General features: G+C 37.8%; 1 protein-coding gene across 1 annotated transcript; it reads right to left on the bottom strand.

Annotated features, from left to right (window-relative positions):
• Positions 1-20,122: 20,122 nt before the first annotated feature.
• LOC110896644 lies at positions 20,123-21,865 on the bottom strand. Its single transcript, XM_022143867.2, has 2 exons — positions 21,548-21,865; positions 20,123-20,895 (listed from the first exon to the last, which is right to left on the bottom strand). The coding sequence occupies exons 1-2, from the start codon at positions 21,786-21,788 to the stop codon at positions 20,198-20,200; spliced, it is 939 nt and encodes a 312-aa protein (XP_021999559.1). The 5' UTR covers positions 21,789-21,865; the 3' UTR covers positions 20,123-20,197.
• Positions 21,866-22,864: the final 999 nt, after the last annotated feature.

The following is a 22,864-nucleotide window of genomic DNA, read 5'->3' as shown; positions in this document are numbered from 1 at the left end:
TGGCCTGGGATATCCTTCAATCGATGGCAAACTCCTTTTGGCAGGGTTATCATCATAATAGAAAGATTTGATTTCTTCCCTAACTGCTATGAGTTCCAAAGGAAATATAACACCTGCAGGAGGTAATGGCTTTTGGATTTGAGCTGAAGAGAGAGGAATGGGTTTTGGAATTGTGACAAGTGCTTGGAATTTTGAAGCTGTTGGTGGTCGTGATGGAGAATCATCATCTGGTATGATAACCCTTCTCCTTTTTATTGTAGGAGAGGCAGATGATGTCTTGGATGGAACAGTGGTAATGATATGAGAGGCAGTGGTTTGTGATTGACAAACAGCTGTTGAAACAACTGGTGTTTCAACCACTGTTGTCATTACAGCGGATGTTGTAACATCTGCTGTCTTCTGCTTTTTGGCAGGAGATAATGGTGGAGATGTTGTTTTAAGTGGTTATGGTGGTGATGGTAAGGCATTGGTAGTGGTGTGTGTTGAAGTAGTGTGTGTTGAAATGAGAGCAGTTGTTGAAACAACTGAAGTACCGGCAGATGGTGATACAGCAGGAGTCTCAGCAGCTGTTTGGGTGGAGGTTTGATGTTGGTGGCTTTTGGATGGTGGTTTTGAAGTATACTTTGGAAGACTGGATGGTTTGGACTTGGGTTTCTGTTGGTGCAGTCATCTGTCGTCTTCGTCTAATGTCGAGTCTCGATCTCGTTGCGGATCCGATCAGGCGTGACATCACAAGTGACATCACCAAGTGACATCACAAGTGATGTCATGATTGAATGAATTATATAAGCTGCCGTTTTGAAGCCAAAGGATATAAACATTCATGTCTACAAAAGACAAATCACTAATAGGTCCAATGAAACATCACCAAATGAAGGTCCAATTACAATCCACTATTCAAAGGTTCATTATGGAGGATCGCTTTAAAGACATTATGGAGGATCGCTTATTTGGAATCAAGATGGATCGCTTATACGGCAATTTTGTCAGTTCGCTTTTATGGCATCCATGTGGATCGCTTTTATGACTGTCATTGGAGCGGTCCTAGACTAGTATAAATAGGCTTGATGTTCATTTCATTTGGAACATAGTTCAGATCTGGTACCGAGGTATTGCCGGTCTTCCTTGTAAACGAAAACATTGTAAAATCAATATACAAGAGGATTAAAGTGTGATACAAGCTGTGTACACGTCCGTTTCCTTGTTTCCGCCTCTGAAACGGATTTGAGCTCTTCCGAACGACTCGTTTAGGTCGAAATTCGATCCTACAATTGGTATCAGAGCCAAGGAGGAGGAGATCTCGCATATACAGCTCGTTTTCATCACTTTTTCTGCTTCTACACCCTTCTTTTTCGAAAAAAACAGAACTTTTTACGGTCAAAATCGCTTAAAATTCACACAGTATGTGCGTAATCATGAATTAACAAAACCTGGAAGTTTTCAGAACTTAAATCGGCCTAAAATTTGTTCAAATTGAGTTTTCGCTTGCATTCGGTTCGTGTTTTGCTGACGTCACATCTTAGGACCGCTCATAAAACATCATCAGTTCGCTCTTTGTGACATTTCTGGACCGCTCATATGGCATCACCATAACAACTGAGGATCGCTCTTTGTAACATCACATAGGACCGCTCAAATGGTTTATTGATATTTGGTCCGCTTTTCGTGACATTTGAAACTGAAATACCACTTGAAAAATACTTAGAGTTGTGTGAACACATTTAACGAAGTTGTCAGTAGTTAATCGGTGCAATTATAAAGGTGTAGAAGTGATAAAATTTGTGTAGTTCAAGATCTTTGAAAATAAGCAAATCAATGTTGGATTAATAAAATTTTGACGGCACAATCTTTTAATTGTCAAACCCTTTATAAAAATTGCCGCCCTCTTGAATATTAGTGGCCCAAGTCAGCGGCCCAATCAGATTTTGTTAAAAATATATAGCCGCCCATTTATATATAAATAATCAAGTTTTAAAAATTGTTGGAAGTTGGTGGTGTTGTCAGATTGCATGTGTTATATATTCAATACTCATGTGATCATGTCTATGTTGATGCCTTCATTGAGTTTGTAAGGTGCTTGAAGGTATTCTGTTTAGTCATACATCGGCCCTATCATAATCAAACAGTTGTCGGCACTTGGGTAAAAGTTTTGGTTGTGTTAGGTCAAGCCCAGTTACGGCCCAAGTTCAAAATTCAAAAAGAATAATATTCACGAGTTCGTTTAGTGTGTGTCAAAGTCAGTACATCAAATTTGTCAAAGGTCCTGATCTCACAGTTTGAGATTCAAAGTGTTCAAGAGTCCGCCAGATCGATTGGAAGTCAGGCAAGGTCATTTGAAAGTCAGTTAGTTTACACGAAAAAGGGTCACGCCATTCGTATTTGATCCAAGTCATGTCAGTCTGCACAGTGTGTCAACTTTCAGTCCGCACAGAAAATTCATCAGTTCGAGTACCAGTTCGTTTCCATTAATTGATAAATCTTTAAACTGATTGTGTTTTTGTTTGTTTGTTGTTCAGGTATTTCCCGAAGTATCGTCTGATTTTTGAAACATGGAAGAGAACTTTTACAATGCTCTTGCTACATCGGTTGATACAGTTTCAGCTGCGTTATTGAAAATCATTTGATATGTTTGTGGCTTTTGAAGATGAAACAACAAAGCAGACAATTGATAGATATTGTCATCTGGTATTGGAAATGGGTAGATTGGACATTAAGAAAGAGGATGATGAGTGGATCGATAAGCTAGCTGAGGCTTTACCCCAACAGAAGTGGGGAACTTATCTGTTGATTGTAAAACACATGAGGAAGTCTCAAGTTATGAATCTGGCACAGTTTATTCAGAAAATTGAAGAGCATGAGTTGGATATCCAGAAAAAAGCAAAAGTTGAAGAAAGTTCAACAAAGGAAGCTGAAGGACAGAAAGCTGAAAAAGAATCTGATGAACCAGTGACTGAGAAAGAAGTTGAAAAATTAGTGGATGTCGAGAAACTTGTTGAAGTTGAAAAGACTGTCGAAGTTGAAAAGATAGTTGAAAAGGTGGTTGAAGTCATTAAGCCTTGTGAGAAATGTTCAGAATCTTGCAAAGATTGTGAAGAAAAAGATAGAAAGATTGCTGAGCTAGAGAAAATGAAAGAAGATTTACTGTCAGATGTGAAGTATGTGAAAGAGTCATACGACGTATTGAATAGAACAGTTGACAGTTTAAAGAGAGCAAATGCAGAATTTGAAAAAGCAAATGACAAGATGAGTGCAACTTTGATGACAAAGCAAAGTGTCATAAATGATTACATTGAAGATTGTGCTAACTTGAAGAAGGAGTTGGAACTTGAGAGAATCGAGAGTGAAAGGATCAATCGATTACTTTTGAGTTATACTACATGTGATTATCTAGTTGATCGTGTTTATCCTACTGTCGCAGGTCTTGAAGCTTTCAAGAAGAAAGTAAAAGAAGAGGATACTGGTAAGAAACCAAGTGTCAAGTATAACAGATGTCCGCCTCCTATCTTTGAGAGTTATTCCCCCAGGAAACCAAATGAGGAACAAGTAGACAAGGCTCTAAACATCAAATTAAAGTCTGAAATCACTGATGAATTACCAGACAATATTGATGTTACATTCACAGCGTCTGACACTGATCATGAGTCCGAGTTAGTTAAGAGAGTTGTCGATCAGGTGTTGGATATGGATGAAGAGTCAAAGTCGGAGTCTAAGTCTGATAGTTCAAGTTCGTCTGAGAAAAGTCCGAGTTCGCCGATTAACAGGGTTTACAATAAAGAATTCCTGTTATCAAAATCTAATTTGAATGACGAATCAATCAAAGTAGCGTATACATTGAATGATTCAGACAAATTATATTCTGATGAGGAATTCCCAATAAGAAGTGTCAAAACTGAAATGATTAAACAGGTTTTCAAATTAACAGAAATTAATATTTCTGAAATAAAAGATTTAAATCTTGCTGAAAAACCTAAAAAGTACACTTCAAGAGTTCAACAGAGATTGAACAAGAAAAAGGGTTATGATTATGGTTCAGGTTATCGAAAGAATCCAAACCATAATGGTAATCTCAAAAAGAAAGTTCTTGGTTTCAATTCTTCAGAAAATCATAAAAATCAGAAAACTTATAAACCAAAAACAAAATTTGTTTCAGGTGGGAGTTCAGAGGATGAGCAGAAGAAACCGTTCTGGAAGCAGTCGAATAAAGAGTTTCTTGCTGAAGTGAAGAAGAATGTGCGAAAATCTGCTCAAAGAGTTGACAGAAGAACCTGTTTCAAATGTCAAGAAGTTGGCCACATAGCATGGAATTGCTCCAAAACCAACTACCAAAAACAGGGAGTTTCTTCTAACTCTGTTTGGAGAAAGACTTGTGCTGATAAGAAAGAACAATCTGAAAAAATTGTTAAAAAGTATGAAAATTCTACTTCTGAGGAAGGAGAAAGTTCAAACAGGTTTTACAAAAGAAGAGGTGATTTAAGTAAACAAAAATGGGTTGTTAAATCTGAGAGTAATTCTGACAATGAATCTGATTCCATAAAATCATAGGAGTCAATGGTTGATAAAAAGATTGTGAATTCCGTTCCAGTGGTGAACGATGAGAATTTTCCGAAATTGTCAAAAGAAAATTTGATGAAGAAAGTTGGAAAGGTTGAAATTTCAAATCAATTCTTCGCTGATAAAGGAGAATTTGATGTTGATAAGGCTTTCAACGGGAAAGTCAAACACATTTTTGGGAAGATGGTTGATAAGAAGGTAAAAGGTGCTAAAGAATTTTATAAATCAAAATGTTGGTGGGACAGATGTGTTCCAAAGTCACCCAAGCCTGGTGAGGCTTGGATAGACATTATGTTTGATTAAAACACCGGACTTGCCGGAGATCCCAAGTTTATATCGTGGATCAGGAATCGGCATCTTTCATGTTTAATTAGGATGATTTGAAATTGTCAAAATTTTCAGGTTGAAGGACTATGCCGGAGCTTCCAGGTAGGTAAACGAGGAGCAGGTATCGGCATCTTTCTTGAGGAATTTACTACGGTAATGTCAATCATGCAAATGGTAAAAAAGGTTTGTTTATAAGTGGTTAGAGGATTTGTTTGTGCATAACTTGTTCATACGGTAAATCAAGGACATTAATTTATACTTGCATTTTCCTACAAGTGATTGAGACAAGATGATGAACCACATCCCCGAACTTAGTATTGATATACCTACAAGTGGTAAAATCAACCAAACTTATTTTCCGGAAAAATCATTTTGATTAAAACAAACTTAAGTGTTTTGAAATCTAAATGAGAAAATAGTTTGTTGATAGGGGGAGTTCTGATTGTTTATGCCAAAGTGAATGGCGAATTGATGCGATTTGATATCGGTTGTCATGTTTCTGTACAGTTTGTTTTCAATTTTCGTTAATGTGTTTGCATTTTAGGGGGAGTAGAAAATTTCAGAAAATCCAAAAACATTAGAAAATTTGAAAAAGACAAAAACATGATAAAAACCAAAAATGAGTTTGTTGTGAAAAAGAGGAAATGATAGTACATCAGCGGACTATCACAACATGCTAAAGAATTGGAAAGATTAAAAGTGTTAAACAATCTTACTGTGGATATGTCAGTAGATTTTTGCACATTTAATAAACTGTGATGAGATATAAACATAAATTTCAAACTTGCTTGTTCTGTGGGTTAACACAAACTTGGATATATAGGTAACCCCTGAAATCTTGTTTGAAAGGTCCCTTATTCTGAGATACTAGGTCTTTATGCTCAGTGATATCTGGGGTATTATCCCGGGACTTCTGCTGTATGGAAGTACTGACCTAGTCCCCGGATAATACTTTCTGCAAATGCTTGAAAAAGCGCCGCCCTCAGCAAATCGATGAAACAATAAAATTGATAGTCATTGCTGTTGTAAAAAAGATCCTCTAAAGGGGACCCACCAAAAGTCGAGCCGTCATCTCTCTGCTGAACGGAAGTTCTGACCTAAGCTCTCACGGTTTCGCACCTAACCCCTTACAGATATCAGCTGTGGTATACTCACCTGTAAGACTGAATATTGGGATCTGGATACGGGAGTATATTCAAGTAGTGGGACACACGGATAAGTTTAAATGCTTAAAACATTAATATCGTATCTCGGATCAGTTGAACTTTGTGTGAAAATTTAAGTGGATCAGTATACTGACAATCTAGGTAAATTGTTTAGAACTTAAAATGAAATGAAGCTTAACGGTGTTGGTGATTTGTCTCATAAGCTGATATGATCCTATTGCACAAACTCACAAAAATAATGTTTGTAAATATTTCTTTACTGCATTTTATTTCTCTTATGTCAAAAATCCAAAAAGATTTTCAGTGTGTTTTAGCATAAATTTTTGAAAAATTCAAAAAGATTTTCGACAACTGGTATTGAAAAGTTGATGTTCAAAATTCCGAGTGCTAAACATGACGAACAGATGGTTTGGGAGAGTGTGTTGGTTTTTGAAAACAAAAATGATATATATCTTCAAGTGGTTCTTCAAATTGTAAAATCAATTTTTTGTGTGTGTACTGTCTGCGAATGATTCATTAGATCTTTACATGTTATCATCAGAAGATTTATTTTTGGGTAGAGGATGTGCAGGTTTCAAAGAGATAAAGAACCAGGTTCCGATACCTGAAGAATTTGTGATTACAACATGCCAGACTGCGATCCCAGCATATCGAAAGGGGGAGTCTAAAGACATCTGAGTAGAGATTGTGCGTGGAGAGTCTGTTGATGATGATGAGAAGAGAAGAGTAAGATTTGAGGATGCTTTCACTGTTAAAGACTGAAGTCGTTGAAGACTCGACACTTAAGACTCGTCAACATCTGAGGGGGAGTCTGTTGGTGCAGTCATCTGTCGTCTTCGTCTAATGTCGAGTCTCGATCTCGTTGCGGATCCGATCAGGCGTGACATCACAAGTGACATCACCAAGTGACATCACAAGTGATGTCATGATTGAATGAATTATATAAGCTGCCGTTTTGAAGCCAAAGGATATAAACATTCATGTCTACAAAAGACAAATCACTAATAGGTCCAATGAAACATCACCAAATGAAGGTCCAATTACAATCCACTATTCAAAGGTTCATTATGGAGGATCGCTTTAAAGACATTATGGAGGATCGCTTATTTGGAATCAAGATGGATCGCTTATACGGCAATTTTGTCAGTTCGCTTTTATGGCATCCATGTGGATCGCTTTTAGGACTGTCATTGGAGCGGTCCTAGACTAGTATAAATAGGCTTGATGTTCATTTCATTTGGAACATAGTTCAGATCTGGTACCGAGGTATTGCCGGTCTTCCTTGTAAACGAAAACATTGTAAAATCAATATACAAGAGGATTAAAGTGTGATACAAGCTGTGTACACGTCCGTTTCCTTGTTTCCGCCTCTGAAACGGATTTGAGCTCTTCCGAACGACTCGTTTAGGTCAAAATTCGATCCTACAGTTTCCTTACTTTTCTAGTAAGATTTCTTTTTGGAATAGGATTTTGAACATCCTTTTCACCAGAACAACCCTGCGCATTCAGCTTCATGAAAGCTCTCTTCTCCTCATTCCACCTTGACAAATCCTATGCCGCTCTATCCCTTTTTACACTTATGACACCATCATCAAGTGCATTATGGGTAACATCAACCTTCTTGCTACCATCTGGCAAGGGAATGTTTCTGAGCATTGCATCCTTTTCTGGATCAAGATACAACCCATTATCAATCCCTTTCTTTATCCACTCCTTAATTTTCTCCCCCTTTTTGGCATTATCTGGGGGGAGTTCATCAATAAAAAGAACTGTCGGAGGAGCAGTGCCAGTGGTTGTCAACAGATGGGCCTTGATAGCCTTGATGTCATCTTTTGTATCCTTGAACCTAGACTCCATTGTATTTTTCAGATCTTGAACATGTTTTTCATGTTGCTGTTCAGCCAGTTGATGTTGTTGTTGGAGAAAAGATTGAAAAAGGTTCCAGAGCTCATTTGTAACGTCTGCTGGTGGAGGAGCAGGTGCTTGAGGTGGAACAGCAGTGGATTGTACCATTTGAACTGTCAACAACTGTTGCAACATTTCTTTGATTTCTGCAACAGAGGTATCCAGTTTTTCGACTCTTTTCGTCAATTCCTGGTACTTTAAACCATCACCCAACTTAATGGGATCATCTAATTTCCCACTAGAAGTGGTTTTATCAGAGGTTTAGGTAGGGAGTGTTCTCCAAACATCAACAACTGATGCCCTTTTTTTGGTACTGGGGTCCTCTTCCTTCAACACTTGATAATCTTTTGATGGAACCAGTGGTTAAAACAAACTCACTAGCAGATAACAGAGGTGTTATGGAAGGAATTGCCTACAAGGAAGTCTGATTGATGTAACCACTATCCAAGTGTAAACCTGTAGGTTCAACACTTATAGTGGCTGCTTCACTTGGATTACCACCAAGAGTTACTTGTAACTCAAGGGGTGTAACCTCCTCAGGTTGTGTTGGTGGGTTAGCAAAGATTGATATATCAGGCCCAGTCTGTTGTTGAGGCATATTCTCAGGAACAGGTGATTGAGAAGGACTGGTTTGTGCCAGGTTCAAATCAATTGCATCCAACAAAATTTTGGTGTTTGGGGGAATTGTGGATGTGAGTTTGGGTGTAGAAAGAGGATTTGCCCCGGGTATTGGGCTGTGGATGATGGAAACAAGTGCTTCCAGAGCATCATGATGTGGTTACCTTGTTGTACAACCTGTTCTTTTTGTGAAGAGACAGGAGGAGTTTCAGCTATTGTTTGAGATATTTTTACCAACTGCTGTGAGGAAGTAGCAGCAGTGGTTTCTTGTGACTTTTGTGCTGTCACTGGCAGTTGCTCTGGTATCTCATCCTCCAGAGTTGCCTTTTTGGTAGGTTTGGGGGGTTTTTTTGTTTTCTTTTTCTGTGGCTTTTTGGTGATTATAGGTGTGGGTTTCAAGGAAGTTGGTTTGCTACCTTGATCACCTTGAGCAGTGGGCTCAGCAGCAGATACCTGAGGAGCAGTGTTTGCTGCTAAAATCTGCTCAGGCACCTCTGCTTGTGTTTTGCAAGGTGTTGACATTCTTGTAAAGGTTTCAGCAGTTAAGCTGTGCATTTGAAAGTAGTCACCTTGGTTTATTGCAAGAAGATCATCCTTACTGAATTTCTTTTCAAAATAATAGCTTAGAAACCTTCGAAAACAGTAAGAATGATTTTGTTTCAACATTTTTAACCAAATCATTGAAGATTACCGGGGAATAATTAAAGTTTTCTTCCTGAAGAATAGCATACCCCGGGTTTTGAATCTTGAATGGTATTTCATTAAAAGAAGTGGTTTTATTTGAAACACACATGAGGAGGGTATGGAACAAAAACCTTGTTGCAGGAGGGAAGAAACCTTTTTGCAAGGTATCCCTCTTCATCATTGTGTCTGCATACCCTCTCTCAATGAAGTCAATTTTCAACTCGTTTTTAGGGAAAGAATCTTTACCTTCCTGATTATCGAGCTGAAAGACCTCTGATATGGATTGCGGTGTGATGTTGACAGTTTTGCCCTTTAGAGAAAAGGTAATGGTAGTGACAGTTTCACCTTGTTTTTCAAGGGTTGCATTCTTCCAGAACTCTCTTTGGGTCGTCAAGTAAATTGGTGCATCGGCGGTTAACAAAGTTTTGTACTTTGTTGCATTAAGCATATCAAGGATGGAATCAAAGGTATCGGTGGTACCGGGCTTTGTGAGAAGGCCCAGAAGATTATGAGAAATTTTATGTGGAATTTCGGTGGGTGTAGCCTTTTGAGAGGCAGCTTTTGAAGATGATTTTGCGGAAGCCTTTGATTTGGTCATCGTTTTGAAGACGACGATTGAAGAAATTTATGGAGAAATTTGATGAAATGGGAGGAAACTGCTTTAAGAAGAGAATTTTTGTGAATTCAATTCGACAGTAAAACCCTGTTTGGGGCTTGAAAGGGGGTTTTATGGAAAAAAAAGTGAAGGCTGACGTGGCAGTGGTTACAAAAGGTCTGACCACTATGTACTGTCCACGTACCATCCCCTGACGAAGTGAAGGACAGTACTTTTGTGAAAGTTACTGAAGAAAGCAATGGTTGTAACGGTACGGAAGGCAGTGGATGATTTTTGCTATCAGTGGATAGCTCATCAGTGGATACAACACTGCTTTTGAACAACAATGTTTATCAAAGAAATGAGAGAACAGAGGATGGATTTCAGCAGTGGACAGTCTTTTGAGGTAGAACAGACTTTTGAACTCATCAGTGGTTATGGCAGACTTTTAAGGATTTTAATGAAAAATTCATTTTTAGCTATTTTTAAGGATGGATTTTTGATTTTCTGAAAACATTTTAATGCTTTTATTCATAGGAAAACAGGATTTTGCCTGTTATTCCATATTTAGCATGCCAATCCTAGAGATCAAGCTTTCAAAGGTGGATGTGTCTAATGCTTTGGTTAGCACATCTGCCAGCTGATCCTTAGTTGGAACATGATGCAGAGAAATCAAACCTTTTTCATAGCAATCCCTCACAAAGAGATGTCTGATGTCGATGTGTTTGGTGGTTGAATGAGAAACTGGATTTTTGATGATATTTTCTGTTGCCTGACTGTCCAACATAAGTGGTGTTTTCAAGGCAGTGATACCAAAATCCAGCAACTGATTTTGAAGCCAAAGCAGTTGGGCTGTGCAGCTTGCAGCAGCTATATATTCTACTTCAGCAGTGGATGTGGAAACAGCTGCTTGCTTTTTGCTTTTCCAAGACACTAAGCAGTTTCCTAGGAATTGGCACCCTCCTAAAGTGGACTTCCTTGTCTTGTCACATCCAGCAAAGTCACTATCTGAGAAACCTGAAAGCTCAATTTTACCATCAGCTAGATACCAGATACCAAGTGTGGGAGCACCTTTGAGGTATCTGAATATCCTTTTTACAGCAATAAGGTTTGACTTTCTGGGGGCTGATTGGGATCTTGCACAGACACATGTTGCAAACATGATGTCTGGTCTAGATGCAGTTAGGTATAATAAAGACCCAATCATGCTTCTATATAAGGTCTGATCAACCAAATCATCCTTTTCATCAGACATGACCAATTTATTGGTTGCAATGGGTGTACTGCATGGCTTACAATCATCCATATCAAATTTCTTTAAAAGTTCTTTGGCATATTTGCCCTGATGGATGAAAGTGCCATTTTGCAGGTGCCTTACTTGGAGACCAAGAAGGCACTGGAGTTCACCCATTGCACTCATTTCAAACTCAGTTGTCATGAGTTGCCTGAACTCTTCACATATTTTATTGCATGTGCTTCCAAAAATGATGTCATCCACATAAATTTGGACAATCATCAAATCCTTTCCTCTCCATTTTAAAAACAGTGTTTTGTCAATTCTGCCTCTGGTGAAACCAATGGAGAGTAGAAAGGTGGAAAGAGTTTCATACCAGGCTCTTGGTGCTTGTTTCAAGCCATACAAAGCTTTATTTAGCTTGTAGACATGATCTAGATTAAATGGATCCTCAAAACCTGGAGGTTGACAGACATATACCTCTTCTTGAATCTTACCATAGAGGAATGCACATTTTATATCCATTTGGTACACCTAACAAAGGCCAGAAAGAGTCTGATTGCTTCAAGTCTAGCAACAGGGGCAAAAGTTTCATCATAGCAATGCCCTCTTCTTGTTTGTAACCTTGAACCACAAGCCTGGCTTTATTCTTGACAACAATACCCCTTTCATCAGTTTTGTTTTTGAAGACCCACTTTGTGCCAATATTCTCTGGCAGTGGTACAAGCTCCCATACTTGTTGTCTTTTAAACTGTTGGAGCTCCTCTTGCATGGCTTCTACCCAGCTGTTGTCTTTCAGTGCCTCTTGGTACTTGACTGGCTGATGGAGTGATAGAAAACCAGCAAAAAGACAAATGTTTTGGGATTGACTTCTTGTGAGCACCCTTCATTGATGTTGCCAATAATTTAATCTTGTGGATGAGATTTCAAGAAGATGAGCTCTCCTTGGTATGGAACAATGGCATTGAGTGGTGAGGGCTGCAGATGTGTATCATCAGAGCTAACCACTGCTGGTGACTTTGATGACCCAGCAGTGGCTTCAAAAGGTGGTGGCATAGGGGGTAATGGAGAGGACACATGCTGACTTTGATCCACTGTTTGAGGACTTTTGTCAGCACTGTTTGATGAGGTGGAAGCAGGGGTTAATGGGCTACTTTGGTCAACAACTGTTGAGGTAGCAGTGGTTGAGCTTTGACAGCTGTTTTGAACACCTGCTGCTCTTCCCAAATTGACAGACTTTTGAGGAATGATGATTTCATACCCATAGTCTGGTGTTGAATCCTGTGATGACCCTGCACTATTAGTCTTCACAGCAGTGTTTTCAAAAGTGAATTTATCAAGATCAAACATATCAGCAGGATTTGTTGGGATTTTCATTGATGAAAGTTCATTGAACTTTACATTTAAAGTCTCCTCCGCTGCCTTGGTACGTGTATTAAACACTTTGTAGGCCTTGGCAGTGGTTGAGTATCCCAGGTGATATCCCATATCAATTTTGGCTGCAAACTTTGAGATAGAATCTTTTAAGTTTAAAATGAAGCATGGGCAGCCAAAAATTTTGAAATATGAGATTAATGGCTTTCTTTTATACAGCAGTTCATAAGCAGTCTTTTGATGCCTGGGATTGATCAAAACTTTGTTTTGGACATAGCAAGCAGTGTTTACTGCCTCAGTCCAAAAAGTTAATGGCAAACCTGAATCTGCAAGCATGGGTCTGGCAGCCTCAATCAAAGTTCTATTCTTTCTTTCAACAACCCCATTTTGTTCTGGTGTTCTTGGAATGCTGTATTTCCTCACAATTCCTTTTGACGCACAGAAATCATCCAACACCTTTTTCCTGAACTCTGTGCCATTGTCACTTCTAAAGATTTTCACTGGAAGGTCAAACTGCTTTTCAACCTGTTTCACAAAGTCTTGCAGAATGCATGTAGTCTCATCTTTTGAGTGTAAAAAGTAAGTCCATGTAAACCTAGAAAAGTCATCAACTATAAGCAAACAATATCTCTTTTTCTTGAGACTCATGACTTTAACTGGGCCAAACAAATCCATATGATGCATTTGCAAACATTTGGTTGTTTTGGACTCATCAATGGATTTGTAAGAGCTTTTATGTTGTTTTCCTTTTAGACAGGAAACACAATGCTCAGGACAGGAGAACAGTTTTTGAGGTAAACCCCTTACCAGTCCCTGTTTTGAAATGGCAGTGATTGTCTTAAGATTTGTGTGCCCCAATCTCCTGTGCCATAGTTTTGTTTCTTTGCTAGAAGCAACTGAGAAGAGACAGGCATCAACTCTGGGACACTCTTTTGACATATCAACAATATAAACATTGCCACTTCTTTGAGCAACAAGTTTAGTTGAGCCTTTGTTGATTATTGCTTCAATCTTATCGACCATTTCTGGTCCAACAATCCTACAACAATCCTTTGTGAAGAATGAGCCACACCCCTTGTCACTCATTTGTGATACACTCAGGAGGTTGAATTTTAGATTATCTATAAGATTGACATTTTCAAATTTTAAATTTCCAGATTTTACTGTACCAGACCCCAGAACCTTCCCTTTACTATTATTACCAAAGGATATATCACCCCCTCCATGAATTTTGAAGTCTTGAAGAAGGGCTTTACATCCTGTCATGTGCCTGGAGCCTCCACTATCTACATACCAAAGACTATCTAAGCATGCAGAAGCTCCCTGCACATGAAGTAAAAGGATTAGTTCATTAAGGTCTCCAAAGCCAATAAGGCTTTGGATGGGGTCTCAACAGTGTCTGGGATGGTGGCAAGTGTATGGACAGTGGTTAGCTTAGGGGTTTGAACAGTTTTGGGAATGTTCTTTTCTAACCACTGTTGGGGGTCTTGGCCCATCATCTGTTGATAACCAAAAGGATGCATGTTCACTCTTGGTTTAGAGGGCTTTTTGTAAGCCTCATAAACGTGTGGAATCCTTTGGTATGATGCTTTTTCCTTGCCTTTTCTGAAATGATTAGCTGGAGGTGCATCAGTCACCTGTACATCCCTTTGGACAGATGTTTGGTTCAGCTGTTTTGTGATAGCAGTTTGGACAGGGACAAACAGTGGTTGTTTCTTGGTGAATTTAACAGATGATGCTGATGAACTTAAGGATGTTTTTACAGTGTACTCCTTCTTTTTCTCATCAAAGTTTTTGAGATACACACATTCCTTAGTTTTGTGGTTATTTTTACCACAGATGGTGCAGCTTTCAGCAGGAACAGTGACATTTGTTTTGTTTAGATCATGTGCTTTTAGATGAAAACAGTCTTTTGTTAGATGATTCCTCGTTTCACAAAAATCACAAAACAGGTTTTTAATCTTTTCTCTTTTCTTCATTTTCTCAGATTCCTTTGCAACAGAGTTTTGAACCTCTGTTGGGATATCTTTGATAGGAATGACCCTTGCTTTTGGAGCTTTTACACCATCAGTGGTTGTGAAATCCATTGGTTTGAAGTTTTCCAGGATGTCACACTCATCAGACCATGTGGGTTTAAATTGGTATTTCTCAATCTCTTCAAAAGTTGAAGATCCCACAGATCTTTCCAGAATAATTTTGTTACCAAGTTTGTCAGTTATTTTAACTTCTTGGCCACTTTTGTTGGTTGGTATTATTTCAGATGAAACAGCTTGTATTTCAGCAGTGTTTACAAGATCATCATATTTTCTATGTCCTGTACCAAACTTGACATTGCTTTTAAGCTGTTTCTCAAGCATAACCTCATACCCTTTATAAGATTCTACCCATCTTTCACAAGTGATCTGGGTAGACTCTAACTCCTTTTTACAAACTTCGTATTTTTCTACCATAGTTTGAAGTTGAGTTTTGGTTATGCTCTGCTCTTCTTTTAGACTGCTGATCTCTTTATCTTTTTCAGCCAATTTGTTTCTAAGTTCTTTTAATGACTTTCAAATTTGACTTCATCAGATAAGACTTTATCCCTAAGGTTTTCATTTACCTCCTTGATGTTAGCAAATGCAATAATATATTTGTCTGAACACCGTTTTTCAAGAACTTGAGGTGATACCTTAGCAGCAGTCATCATGGCACAGTCACAGTGATGATCACCTTCTTCATCAGCTCTAACTTCTTCCTCACCAGCTTTCTTCTTTTCTTCTTCCTTTTTGTCTTCTTTGGACCAGGGGTCAGACAGTGGTTCAAGCAGGGTTTCTGAATTTTCTTCCAGCAGTAGTTCACCAGCAACTGCAGTAACCACTGCTTCAGCAACTTCATCCACTGTTTCAGCACTTAGCTGTTCACCTTCAGTTTCTACCCCTTCTGGTATTGACTCTAATGCCATCAAACAAAATTCATCATCAAGAGTATCATTAGAGGCATAGAGAGCAAAATTTTCATCACCAAGTTCATCAGGCATGCTGCTCCAATCAACAAAGCCTTGTGTGAAGAAGCTTTGCTGATCTGGTTGAGTCACTGTTGGAGCAGCTTGTTGAGGTGCAACAGGTTGTACTTGTGCCTGAGGAACAGGGGCCTGAACATACTGAATTTGTGGAACAGTGGTTTGAACATAATGCACAGGCACAGGGGTTGCAGCATAGTGAGCAGTGTTAACATGTGTTGCAGGGGCATATTGGGTATAGTGCACAGTGTTTTGTTGTTGTGGTCTAGGGTTTGAGCTAGGATGAGTAATTATTGGACCAGTGGTTTGACTCCTACATTCTCTAGCAAAATGACCTAGCCTATTACACTTGTAACACTTGATTTTTGACTTATCCAACCCCACTTTTAAATTCCCATGAAGCCCTGGGAATTTTCTCCCTGTTCTTTTGTAGAATTTGCTTGTTCTAACACTAAGCAAAGCCAATTGATGCAAAATGTCCATCTCTTCTAAGTCAGTGGGATCAAAGTGTTGCAAATCATTGAGTTCAAAGCACAAGTTATCTGACATCTGGTTTTCACAATTTGCAGTGAATGCACAATTTGCAGAGTGAGAATCAGAGTTGTTAAAATTCCCACCAGCAGTTATGTCAATAAAATGATCATAACTCTGATCCTTACTGCTGCTACCTGATTCTTCCTGACCAAGTAGAGTTGTGTTGCCAAATGAATAATCATCAGCAACTTTGCCAGACTCTTGCAACTTCTTTTTCTGGTTTAACTCCCTTTCATAAGTTAAGAGTCTACCATGAAGTTGGGTTAGGGTCAGATCTTTGAACTCAGCTGAGTTTCTAGTTACAAATGCAATTGTGTCCCACTTTTTAGGCAGTGATCTAAGGAACCTGCTATTTTGAGTTGAGTTAGCAAAAGTAACTTTAACAAGCCTTAGTTCACTAATGAGACAGCTAAAACGTTCAAATTGTTGGGTTAATGATTCACCCTTGATGTGACAAAATGTTTCATACTGCTGATTCAGAATTTCCCTATTATTTTCAATAACCTCTTCTGTCCCCCCAAACTGTTCCTTCAATGCATCCCATAGCTCTTTGGCACTGTTACAATGTAACAGTCCAGCATAGATCTCATTGGGTAATGCAGATGCAATGATGCTAAATGCTTTGGCATCGAGTTCAAACTTCTGAAAATCAGTTTCAGTATAATTTTCAGAAGGTTTTGGTACATATTTCATTGCATCCTCAGCACTTGGCACCATAGGAACATGTGGACCAAAAACAACAGACCTCCAACATCCAGTATTCTGTTGAGCAAGGATGTGACCCATCCTTCTCTCCCAGATGTTGTATTCATTACGTTTAAGCATAGGTGGTTTAAACAAAGAGCCAATGTTATTTTTATCATCTTGTGATTGTGACGACATCCTGGTTGTTTTACAAGCACTGATTAATCAACTTTGACGGTGATTAAACCTTGCTCCGTTTTTCAACAAAACAAACAAACTATCAGTATCAACGATTGCGAGCTGAACTATTTACGTCAAAATGATTGTTAAATCAAATTTGACTGTCCAAGCTCTGATACCAATTGTTAGGATCTGAGTTTGGATTGATTGTGATTTGTGTTTGAATTAAGATGAATAATGAAAGAGTAGTGCAGCGGAAATTAATGGAAGCAAACTTTTCACAATCAAACAGAAGAAATGCTTTCAAACATACATTTTCAACAAAGAACCAAATGCTTAAATTTATTTCAGTCTTTGATTACAATTGCATGTATGCTTTGCAAACTCCCCCTCAGCCCGAGCTTAGTGATTTGTTCGTACAGGAAGAAGATGGTGAAAGAGCTAAATAGAACAGTACAGAGCACTGTTCTATTTACAGGCACTAGCAAACCACTGAGCATCTAAGCTGACGTCACCATGAAAGTGACATCTAACCTCCTAACAAACTCTTAACAACTGACCTATACAAACATTGCTATGCTAACTACTGATGTTACAATTCATTACATAAAGTAAACATAAACAGCTGCTGCATCCTTCCACTGCTGTGAACCTAGCAGTACTTGTCATGATCAGCAGTGCTTGAAACAAGGCAGTAGATTGAGCAGCAGAGCTTTAGTTCTTCAACAGTCTTTGACTTGATCAGCAGTTGTAGGTCAGCAGTTTGCATGATCAGCGGATAGGAGGTCAGCAGATGTTGAAACCACTTTCAAGGGGAGAGATTTGCATGCATAACATCTGCTTATTCTGGATCCACTACTCTGATCCAGTTTTGGCTTTTATTATCTGTTCCTTTGGCAGGGTTCAATCCCAACAGGGTTGTTCGATCGGCTGAAGCCTGATCGATCAACAGCCTTTTTTGAGTGTTTGGGCGACGATTTCTGATATTTCGATTTCGATTGAGGACGATACGGATACGATAGAGTTTCCTATTCAAATTACTTTTAGTCCCAACCACTATATCTACATATAAGCATCTATATTACACACTATCTCTTCGCCACCAGTTATCATACTTCGATTTCGATTGAGTTTGATTGAGTTTCGAGTTTCGATTTGATTCGGTTGATCACCACACCCGTAGCATAAAGTAAACACACACAATTAACACATAAGGCACACACACACGTATAATAATACCAAGGTCGCATAATTCGAGTTCGAGTTCGATTTGATGATTTGATTAGCTTGCTTACTGATTAATTGACTTTATCGCATTGTTACTTCCTGCTATTCAAGGTTTCTTAACGTTTCGCATTGATGAACATTCGATTACTTTGATTACACAACACTTACTCCACATAATACAAAACATAAAATAAACTAATTACAGTCAAAGAGGTGAACCTTGACTTTGACTTTGACTTTTGAAAACACGGGGTGTTACAAAGATGATGAAGATGGATGAAGATGATGAAGATCGGTGTTGAGTGTTGAGAGTTGAGAGAGAGATTTAGAGATTTTTTGAGAAGTGTGATGATGATAATGATCGGTGCATTTGATATATATTTGAGATTATGTGGATATTAAGGGATAAGGGTATTAAGGACATTTCATACATGTTACAACAGTCAAACAGACGGCACACTGGCGGAGAGACTCAAACTGTTATGAATTCATAAGCTCGTGGGCTCAAAAAACGAAAAAATGAATTTAGGGGCTCAGGTTGATGTTTCGCACAAACCACAGGGACGCAAATTGCATTTTTCTCAATAGTTAATGTCCTATAATGTCTTTTTCATTCATTACTTTTCATTTTTTCTCTTCTTTAAGCATTAATCTAAAAATGTCTCTCTCTTTACACCCCCATAACGCCCAAAGGGACGATGTTGAGGACGTTAATCAAACTCTTTCACACTCTTATAATTCCCATTACGCATGAGCTAAAAGCTATGAACATGCATAAAGCACTCTACTTTAAATAATAACTTTAACTACAAATTTTTAGATTGCCATAACTGATCCATGCTTTTATTTGTGTTTAAAATAACCTTGAGACTTATATTTAGCAAAATTCTTGTTATTTTATTCCAGTGGCGGATCCGAAAATGTTTTCTACTGGGTTCCTTTTGGTAGATTTTCACTAATTCTCACTATTTTTTTAAAAAATCTACAAAATTTCCACTATTTTTTCATTTTTTTTTTCTAAACCGAGGGGGTTCCTGAGAACCCCCAAAACACTCCTGGATCCGCCACTGTTTTATTCACAATTAAAAGAATTATTTGGACATATATAAAAAAAAAGATAATTATTTCAGGGAATGTTATATTTGTTTTTGTATGAAAAAAAAGTACTTTAGACACTAAAAAGTACATGATATATGCTTTTGTGCGTTGTACTATAAGGTTGCTATGTCACGTTTTATCTTACGTATACGAAACAGATTTATGTCACGTTTAAGGTTGTAGAAAATATGAAGAAAAAGAAATAATAGTAAATTTATAAATAAAAAAGACGTGATATCAAACTTTCGAAAAAAAAGTCTAATTTAAGCCATTAAAGCATCCGTAATCAACCAAGCCTCGCCATGCCGATTTACAATGACGGATCTTAAAACTTTTTTCAGGGGGTAAAAATCCTCACTAATTCATACTATTTTTTTCCCAAAGAGTAAAATGCAAAAATCGTACCTGATGTTTGTTTACTTTTGTCATTCAGTCAAAAAATAAACATTTTGTATATGAGCCTCCAATATTTTATTTTTATTGTCATTTCCATCAAAATGGAAAACTGAGTATGAACTTTTTTTGTTAAATTAGATTTTCTGTTAGAATTTTGGCATTTTACGCTTTTTCTAAATCATACAAGGTTTGCATTAATTTTTTCCATTTTTTCCAAACCAAGAGAATTCCTGAGAAACCCCTAGATCCACCCCTGCCGATTTAGATGTCACAAGTTTCCCATTGTTTGTTCAGAGTTCCTATTGATATTTTGATAATATCTTTAGATAATGAGTAGTCTAGAAGAATAAGATGTAATTTCCTATAAGTTTGATGTACAAGATTAGCTTATTGGTACTTTTGTTTAAAAAACTTAATATCATGAAATATAACATAAATGTTGATATATTAGTTGCTACTTGAGGTGTAAACTTTGAGGTTTTATACAAAAAAATATGCAAACACCACATATACTATGTTATGAAGCTAGACAAAATGTGTTAACCCTCCAATGCATTAATATAAGGCATTTATTTTATTTCATTCACGAATAATACATGTAGTAGTGTAGTACAATGAAAGATGAACTAGGTATCCATCTTCGGAGCCCCATTTCGACTACCAAAACGGGAAACAATACAATCAGTAGCAAATATTCCCGAAGTAGAATACTTTGGTATGTTACCCATCACAGCCATATTTGCACTAACTTTAATCTTACTCACATAATTGCTCCTATAAGTTTGTCCCAAAACACCATCCACCACATCACTTAGGCTATAAAACTTAAACCTTAAGTCCAAATGTGCAAAACAATCATCATTTGTAATATTATAACCGTGAACTCTCGATTCATCCGCGCCGATTGGGACCACCTTGGCCATGATCCGGAAACTATTTTGCACTTCAATGGCAATGTTGTTAGTTGGACTTGTTCGAGTGATCATTAGGGACGAATTGCGATAATTCCAATTTTCCCCATTAAGGGATAGTGGCGTATCGTCATAGGATATATAGAGATGCTCTTCGCTATCGTCCCATGTTGATGTTTTCTTTGCCCCGACGAGGAGTTTGTGATCCTCGAATAATATTCCAATGGATTGCACCCATGTGAAGTCGCGAGTGAGTTTGGGGTTTCGTTTTCCGATGAAGTGACCGTTGATGTGGAGGTTGCGGTCGGATAGTAGGCAGAAATCTTGGTTTTTTCGACCATGGAAGTAGAATGTGACACCATCTCCGCCTACGAATCGAGGGTCTTGACACAAAGCTCCGGGATTATTGCAACCTTCAAAGGATCATAATCACACAATAGTTATTTTTTTTTTTTTTTTTGAAAGGATACACAATAGTTATTTATCAAGTTGAAAAAAAAAATAGGTAACATGCACTAATAAAATTATAGGGTATATACTTTTTTCCTTAGTGAGAATATGATGGCACAATTTTTTTTTAATTTAGAGTTAATTACTGTTTTCGTCCCTGTGGTTTGTCAAAAATCACTCTTTCAATCCATTAGTTTAAAAATTGTGATTTCAGACCCTGTGGTTTCACTTTCGTAACCATTTCAGTCCCTGTGGTTTCACTTTCGTAACCATTTCAATCCATTTATTCCGTTAGTACAGGGACTGAAATGGTTACGAGGTGGACTGAAATGGTTACGAAAGTGAAACCACAGGGACTGAATTCGCAATTTTTAAACTAATGGACTGAATTAGTGACTTTTGACAAACCACAGACGTAAACAGTAATTAACTCTTTTGTATAATATAACTAAAAGGCATAAAGTTACACAATTCTAGCAGAACTTGTCAAACCTAACAAAACTGGGAATTGAACCCGCGTATAGGCCTCAAGCTTCAGCTTATTTTTTGTATTTTTATTTTTTGTATTGTTGAGTCAGCCGAATAAAATGATTAGATCAATCGGTAACAACTTACCGCATACAGGCTTGCAAGAAACACAATCTATGTAGCAGTCTTTTCTACAGTCGGTCGGACAAGTGTGCCATTGACCAAAACATGACGGGAACAAAGGAGAACGACATCTCACTTGCTTAGGTATCAAAGGTGGCGGAGGTGGTATCGCGAAAAGAGATTGTTGCGAGGTGACTAGAGATTCCATGACCGAAGAGACTATCAAGAATGGAAGCCATAGAAGCAATGAACTCATTGTTTTCATGACTATAACAATGGGGATGTAGAGGTGATTAGTGTTAATTTGCAATTTGGTTTATGGTTTCATGACACTTATATATCGAATAATTAATCAGTTAAAGGTGTGGAGTTTAATGTAATGGTTCATTTTCATGTGTTAGATAGTAAAAGTGGCATTAAAAAGAACATTAAGGTTTAAAAGGGTTCTAGATCACATGCAAAAATCATAAGAAATGGGATTTACGTGTGTCAATGCTCTTTTTTTTTTTTTTTTGTAATTGGTCCGTTAATCAAGTCTTAAAAGCAAACAACCCTGGGAACAAAGGAGAACGACATCACATTTGTATAGTAGAAGTTAGTTTTGCTAATTATTAACCTCAACTTTCTTATTTAATTATGTAACAAATTGACAAACATACAAGTATACATTATGATACTTGATTTTTTTTAGAATATTGGATTTTAATAATCTAAACTATTCGTGGTTGGCTGCCAACAGTCTCAACTTCAAAAATAAACACTGGCAGTCCCACTATTGACATATTGGCCACCAATGGACCCTAACTAACAGAACTCTAGCGCCGTTGGTCTGTGGTCACCGAAAAACCGTTTTTGGCCAGAAAAAAAGTTTCTAAAGGTTCGATCTAAGGTTACAAAAAGGTTTGAGACGAAAATGTTGAGTATTCCGGCCAAATAGTTGAGTTTTTTGGCCAAAAAGAAGTTTTCCAGCGAAAAAGGAGTTTTCCGACGACTTCAATAATTGGGGTTTTTACAAAAAATCAAAACAACTTTGTTTTCTTCTTGGCTTGATCTCCCACAAGTAAAAAAGAGTAACCGGATTTGCAATCGAATTTTCGGTGTGTAAACGAGCCTAAGCTCTCATACCACTTGTTAGGGTATACGCACGCGGAAGCAACACACACAAACGATAACCTGTAGAAAATAAACGAACACAAGAACACAAGGATTTACGTGGTTCGGTCGACTGACCTACGTCCACAGGCAGCAACCAGGGTTTTTATTGCTTTCTACTTCTCACCACTCGTGATTAGGAATTACAAATACAAGACGCCTATTTATAATTACAAGATTAGGATTACA

Source organism: Helianthus annuus, chromosome 12 (genome assembly GCF_002127325.2).
Source record: "Helianthus annuus cultivar XRQ/B chromosome 12, HanXRQr2.0-SUNRISE, whole genome shotgun sequence".
In the NCBI taxonomy this organism is placed as follows: domain Eukaryota; kingdom Viridiplantae; phylum Streptophyta; class Magnoliopsida; order Asterales; family Asteraceae; genus Helianthus; species Helianthus annuus.
Note: the sequence above shows the minus strand (reverse complement) of the source record. Positions and strands in the feature narration are given on the sequence as shown.

Excerpts from the sequence above, each read along its gene's own strand:
- LOC110896644 (XM_022143867.2), bottom strand. The coding sequence starts at position 21,788 with ATGAAAACAATGAGTTCATTGCTTCTATGGCTTCCATTCTTGATAGTC. Across the intron at positions 20,896-21,547 it reads TTCTTGCAAGCCTGTATGCG|GTTGCAATAATCCCGGAGCT; the intron begins GTAAGTTGTTAC and ends GATCCTTTGAAG.